At 59.7% G+C, this 7,049-nt stretch overlaps 1 protein-coding gene across 1 annotated transcript in view; it reads left to right on the forward strand.

Annotated features, from left to right (window-relative positions):
• Positions 1–7,049, forward strand: part of TRIOBP (TRIO and F-actin binding protein) — a 75,330-nt gene that overhangs the window by 45,684 nt on the left and 22,597 nt on the right. Inside the window, exon 11 of the mRNA XM_006166236.2 lies at positions 4,788–4,844. Within this exon, the coding sequence (XP_006166298.1) occupies positions 4,788–4,844 (57 nt within the window). The remainder of the gene's footprint in view (positions 1–4,787; positions 4,845–7,049) is intronic.

A 7,049-nucleotide genomic window follows, 5' to 3' on the forward strand; every position in this document is an offset into this window, starting at 1 on the left:
CGCCGAGGGGCCACTGGCCCGAGGTCGGGTGGGTGACAAGAGGCCGGTCCACCCCTCCCCAAGGTCTGGGAGCCCATCCCGGACGCCTGAAGCGACGGGATAACGTGTTCTCCCAGATCTGCCACTTCTCAGCGACGCTGGGGCCTTGGGTGGGGCGAGCCCGGGAGTGGGGGTGGCCGGCACAATGGCAGGGTTTGCCTTTCTCTTGGGGTGAGCTCTACCCAAGCTCCATCGATTTCTGCGCCATAATTATCATACCGAGCTTCACAGCGAGTTGGCGGTTTTTCCCATGTCATAGGTAAACCGAGGTTTGCAGAGGTGAGTAGGTGAGTTGTGCAGGGCAATCCGGAGTGTAAGGAAGGGAAGGCGGCGCTCCTTTCAAGATCCGTCTGGGACTGCTTTTGATTGCCGGCTAGCAGTGCCTAGGGAAGCTCTGACAGCCTGGTGACCCTTCTAGGATTGGGGAAGGTTGGGGGGTGTGTGTGTCCCTGGTGAGGAGAGGGCTGGGCTTCTGGGGGTGTGGCTTGTGGGGCCCCTGCCCCTGTGAGAGAGATGACCTGGCTGCACTGCCTGGACTTCCTCGGCCTCCGCACATCCTGCCACCTCCCTGCTGGCCCTTCCTGTCATCCGCAGCAGCCTCCCCTTCCCCCATGGAGCAGAGGGGGTGAAGGGGAGCTGAGTCAGTGTCCTGGGGCCAGAGGGGGTGGATGGCTATATTACCCACTGGGTTCCTGTCAACAAGTGCTTGCTTTCAGGTTAGCAGATTTTTTTTTTTAGAGAGTTTTGTTATAGAACATGTGCGCTCACCAGAGAGACAGAAAATGAGAATCACCCCCAGAGTATGGCTATGCCACAATCCCTTTCCTCCACTCTTGGGATTTTGGGCACACATGTACATGCACCGGTGTGAGTTTTAAGCCTCAGGGCCCAGGACTCAAACTGCAGTCTACTGTGTGGGAGTTCAGCTACATAACCATTATGCCATCTGCTGGTCCCTTCGTCAGCAGATTTGATCCTTAAGGTGAGCGATAATGTCCCCATCAAGCAGATGGGGACACTGAGGTGCAGAGAGGTGAAGTAACAGGCCCCAGGTGATGCAACTGGCCTCAGGCTGAGCCAGAATTTGTCTCCAGTCTGTCCCAGTTTTCTTTACTAGGAGAGAGAGGCCACGTACCCAGTCCCTCTCCTGTGGCAGGCATGCTGAGCAGGCTAAGAATGCAGGACACGTTATGTGCGGTGTGGGAGGAGGGCTTCCCAAGGAGGTGTACTGTCATTGTAGGACTTTGTGGACTGGGGGGAGGTCAAAGCATTCTGGGAAGGAGCAGCTTGGACAAAGTGGTGGTCATTGTCTAGAGAGTGGCAAGAACTTTGAGAAGGAGCCTGGGACCACAGAGGGACATAGGGGGAGGGAATACAGTCTGGGCTTTGGGCCAGTTGGGAGCCATGGAAGGCTTTGGAGCAGAGAGGAGGCTCCTCATCACAATAGCAGTGTCCACTGGGTTCATCCCGGTCACCGTTCAGATCTGAGTCTGTCTCCTTTCTCCCCACACCTTCCTCACCCCTCTGACCCCATCCACCAGGCTCAGGAACCTGTGTAAGCAAGTGGCACAGGTGCTTGCTGTGAGTGGGCACGTGCTTAGCGGCTTCAGGGAGCTGGGGACCCTGGGGCCAGGCCCGGAGTTGCACCCTCTGCCTCCTGAGGTCAGCCCCAGTGCAGCGGAGCCCCTGGACCTGGGGAGCCCTGCAGCCCCATCCCCAGCCTCTGCCGGGCAGCAAATTATACACTCGTTCATTTGTTTACTGTCTGCCTCCCTCCTGAGATCCTCAGGGCAGGGCCACTGCTCTCCTTCATGCTGGTTCCCGGCCTAGAACAGCGCTTAGTGCCTAAAATTCTCTTCCTATAGACACTCCCTGAGCCCCTGGGGAAGGCCTGTGCTAGGTCCAGGGCGAGCAGCTTGTGCCTGACCGAGCTGTATCTGGTCCAGCCTGCAAGGGACAAGGAGTGGCCTCAGGACACTCATGGATATGGCAGAGGCCGCTCCTCCAGGCTGTGTGTGTGTGGGGTGGCCCAGGGGGCATGCTATGTGGGAGGTGGCCATGAGGCCAGTTCTTGAGTCATGAGCAGGGGCCTGCCTGGCCCCCAAAGAGGAGGAAGCTGCAGGCTCAGGCAGAGGACACAGGCATGTGTGAAGGGCCCGGAGTCCTGGTGTGGGGGCTTGGTGAGAACTGTGTGGTATGAACATGGGGCCCTCAAGCTGGATGGGCAGGCCAAGGCTTTCGGTCACCTTGAGGCAGCTAGACTTTGTTTTGAAGCATCCCTGGACAGGCAGGTGACACTAGACCTACTTGAGTGGGTCCCCCTGTCGGAGTGTGCTTGGAGGGGACTGTGGCCATGGTCCAGGAGGGAGACAGGGCTGACCTGTGGCCATGGTGGGTGACTGAGAGAGCCTGGCAGTGCTCCTAGAAGGGCAAAGGAGAAACCGAGCCTCCTGCAGGTGGGGAGAGCTAGAGCTGATGGTGAAGGTGTGATGGGAGAGGTTTAGATGATCAGACCTTTTAACCCTGGAAGCGGGTGTCCCTGCCAGAGGGCTTAAAAACCCCATTGGTGGGGCTAGCTGATGATGTGATGGTTAAGGCAGCCGGATTCCACATGGCTGACTTCACAGTTCAGTCCCTGACCCGGCATCTTGAAAATCACACTGTGTGTGCACACATGTCCAAAACCTTGAGAGGAAGTGAAGGAGAAAGAATTGTGGTGTGGCTATTCCCCTGGGGGTGATCCTCACTTTTCCCCTCTCTTGCTCTCTTTCCCACAAGCACATGTACCCTACAGCAAAAAAAAGAAAAGAAAAAAAAAAGAAAAGAAAGTTCATTAGTGCCTCCTCCCCCGAAGGTGGCCATGCCACGTTGTGTCTGTGCCGGCCTCTGGAAGGTCACTGGGCCCCACTGGGTGTGGCACTTCGGGCCTCTGGGAAGTTCTGGAAGGACAGGACCCTCGTCACTGCCACATCAGGCAGCCAGAGCTCGGGGGGTGGGGGTGGGGGTGGGGTGGGGTGTGTGTGTGACGTCGAAAGGTCATGGGGGCACCTTAGCCCTCAGGCCCCTGCCATTCCTCCTGGGAGGCTTGTCACCTTACCAGGCCTCTGGCTGATCTACCTGACCCAGACTGATGCTGTGGCATCTACACAGCCTTCCTAGGGGCTCCACCTACGTCTGCCTGGTGATGCCAGCCCCTGGAGCCGAGGAAGCCAGACTCTTTGGGGACAGGTGGGCGTGGGGGACTAAATTCCTCACAGGAATTTAGACCAGGGAGGGAGAAGCGGGTAGGTATTTATTCAGCAAGCTCTCCCTGAGGCCTGCTGTGGCCAGGCTCCATGCCAGGCCTAGGGTCACTGGAGGCCCCAGTCCGAGGGGAAGTGGAGCCAGGTGTGGCCACCGGTCTTCAGTCTCAGCCTGGAGCCGCCTGGGCAGCCTCCACACAGATGAGAGATGGATGGGCAGGACCGACAGCCCCAGGGTTGTCCAGCTCTGCTGCTCGTATGGTATGATCCCCTCCCTCTGACAGGTATTCTGGGAGGAGCAGAGATGCAGTGGGCAGGTGGGACAGGGATGGGACGCGGCCACCAGCCTGCTAGGGTTCTCCCTCCCCACCAGATGCCTGCGATGTTTCTGGGTGCTGCTGCCTCAAGTCCCTCTTGGTCTTCCAATTCTCCGCTTTCTCCACTTGGGGAGGAAGAAAACAGGGCTCCCTGTGAGAAGGGCAGGTCAGGGGAGGTGGCCAGGTAAGGTGGCTCTGGTTTCCTGCTGCCGCTGTCACTGCCCACCCCAGTGAGCCTTGCCACCCGCTCCCTCCTTGCAACCAGACACCTTGGCCTGGTGAGCCCGATGTAGGTGCTGATAGGTGGGCTCAGAGCCATGGCAACAGGTGGCCGCCTCCTTGCCTCCTCCCCTGCTCCGGCCGCTCTCCTGACAGGGCAGGCGCTGAGACTGCAAAGGGACAGGACTCAGATGAGATGGGTCCTCCGAGTGGGCAGGGAGGGTCTGTTGGCTGGTGCCCACCAGGAGGGCATGGTCAGGAAAACGCCAGGATGAGTGGCCTCCTCGTCTAGCCTGGGCAGGAGCGCCTAGCTCCCAGGCATCCCTGGGACATGCTGCAGCTCAGAGCCCCCAGGTCCCGGGGCTGTGCTCCCATAGGCAGCGCCCGGCAGGTAGGGCTTGCCTGGGCTGAGATGCCATTGCCCTGGCCTTCTCAGAGATCTAGGGGGGACCAGAGGGCTTCTTACCCCAGCCAGGGCCTGGCTCTGCCTGTTAGGGTCTCCAGGTTGGTGGTGGGGGCAGGACTGACTGGACCACGGGAGGTCCGGTGGGCAGAAGGTAGGCAGGCTTTTTCCTGGCAGGTCACCTGGGCCCTGGCAGAGATGGACAGTCTGCTTGGCTCTCTGGTCCGGGCTGTCCTCTGGCTCTCTCAGGGTCTCGTTATGCACAGTGTGCTCCTGGCCCTCTACGCGGGGTAAGGAAGGCCAGTGGAGGTGGCAGACCTCTGCGGTGGAGGCACCAGCACCTCCGACCTCTTGGCCCACAGAGAACACATTTGTTGGGGAAGGAGCCAAGGCTGCCTCTGTGGTCTGCTTGGATCTGGGCGGGGGTACCTGAACCCTTAGCCCTGTCTACTGGCTTCCCAGGACCTCAGTCTTGCAGGACTTGGGGCAGTGTGGCACGGTTCCCCCGCCCCTCGCCCCGGCTGGCTCTTGCCGGGCCTGACTCACCTGCCTGCTCCTCTCCCCTAGCCCGACCTGCTCAACTTCAAGAAGGGATGGATGTCCATCTTGGATGAGCCTGGAGAGGTAGGAGGGCTGAGGGGACGGAAGGAGGTTGCTTGTCCACTGCAGGGCCCTCTAGGCTGTCCTGGCAGGGACTGGGAGGGGGCTCGGGAGGGTTTCTTGTCTACTCACAAAGAGGGCCTGCACTGTGGGGTGAGGGGTGAGGCTGTCGGCTCGGCCTCCTGGGGAAGTCTGCAGTCTGTGAAAGTCACTGGGCTGGAGGTCTCTTGGCCCCTCACATCCCAGGCCCTGCCCTCACCAAGAGCCCCGAGGCCCCCCCCCACCTCAAGTGACTCTATCTGGGGACCCAGGGTTTCGGCTGGAAGGGACCTGAGACGTGTAGATTCGTAAAGATGCCAGTACGGGGTGGGCTCAGAGCACAGGCGCTGCAGCCCCCACTGGAACCCACTGGCCAAGTCCCAGCGCCCCTAAATCTCAGTGGCCACACCTGTGACATGGCAGGACGGATAGCGATGGTCCTTTCCGGAGCAGATAACTGAGTCACAGAAACCAGTCATGTAAAGGACCCCCCAGCCCCTGGAACTACTGGGGCTCAGCCAGTGACCCTCCCCTTCCTCTGCCACATCTGTCTCTGGAGCCAGAGGGGACAGTGGCTGTTTCATCAGCTCTGCCCTTTTGGCTGGAGCCTGGAGCCTGGAGCCTGGGAGCTAAAGCATACTCCCTGCCCAGCAGCCCAGGAGGGGGTGCCTCCCCACCTCTGCCCTGCATGTGCCTGCGGCTAGGGCCTGCGTGCAGCCCACATGCCGGGGAGGGCTCGGTGCCAGAGGGAACCTCATTGTGCTTCCTGCCCACATGTTCTAGTCCCTCCAGCTGTGGCCTTCCATCCCTGCAGCCTGCCCGCCTGTCCCCTCGTGGCTGCTCTCCAGGCTGACACTTCCCAGCCTCGCCACCCAGGGTCCCCGGAGGGCAGAGGGATTGTGGGCCCCGCCCAGAACTGGCTGTTGCTCATCCTTTTTCACAGGGGTTTGGAATGTCCAAGCTGGAGGGGCCCTGGGAGCTCAGCCAGCCCAGCCCTGGGTGCACAGGCAGGGGACGGGCCCACGAGGTGGCGATTAATCCCAGGCCTGGCAGTACCTGGGCAGATCCAGGCCTAGACCTTGGGGTGCCTGAGGCCCCCGAGGCACCACCCAGCTCCCATCTCAGACAGTCAGAGACCAGGCCTGGAAGGGCCAAACACATTGTCAGTGTTTGCCCTAGCTCACTGAGAGGCAGTGGGGTCCTGAGCTCAGTCCCCCGAGTAAGAGCAGAATGGCACTAGGAGCGCCAGTCTTCTAGAACAGTCCCCAACTATTGATGCCTGTCCCTATGCAAGTGCCGTGAAAGATGTACTAGGGAGGCTTAGGGACTTGTTAGCAGCCCTGCTCGACAGGTGAGAAGACGCACTCGAAGAAGTGGAGACACTTTCCTAAAGGCACACAGCTAGCAGGGAACAGTCCCGACCTAGCCCTCAGATGCTAAAACTGTTCCCCGGGGGGCAGGAGAAAAGAAGTGTACCCTTGAAAACTGACCATCTTCCTGAGGAAAGAGAACCAAGTACTGGAAGCAGCAAATAGCACGGGCAGAGCTTGGAGCTGTGGAGGAAGCTAGGAGGACCGGCGATGGGCGACGGGCAACGGGCAACGTGCACGGGCCCTGCCGGTGTGAGGACCTTGGCTGGCACTCCAGCACAGAGGCCAGAAGCCAGAGGTGGGCTGAGCCTGGCGTGTGTATTATCACGCTGTCGTGGGGCCAGCAGGTGACATAGTGGTTCAGATACTGGACTCCCACATGGATGACCACACGGTTTGAGTCTCGGACCAGGTGACTTGAAAAATCACTCCAGGCACGTGTGCGTGCCCCAAATCCCTAGATGAGAATGGAGGAGAAGGGATTGCAGCATGGCCACCACCCCGGGGGTGATTTCTCACTTTTCCTCTGTCTCTGGTGAGTGCATGCACCCTATGGCATAAAACTAAAATGAACAAACAAAAAATATCAGACTGTCTGGTGCCCCCCGCCTGCCCCATGTGTCCTACCAGCCTGAGCTAGGGTGGAGCTGAAGCTAGGGTGGAGCTGAAGGTGCCCAAGTTGTAAGTCAGGTGTGCAGATGAGCGCACCTTCACGCTGACACACCTCAAGTGACTCTATCTGGGGACCCAGGGTTTCGGCTGGAAGGGACCTGAGACGTGTAGATTCGTAAAGATGCCAGTAAGGGGCGGGCTCAGAGCA

This window comes from Tupaia chinensis, unplaced genomic scaffold (assembly GCF_000334495.1).
Source record: "Tupaia chinensis unplaced genomic scaffold, TupChi_1.0 Scaffold144197_2, whole genome shotgun sequence".
Classification (NCBI taxonomy): domain Eukaryota; kingdom Metazoa; phylum Chordata; class Mammalia; order Scandentia; family Tupaiidae; genus Tupaia; species Tupaia belangeri.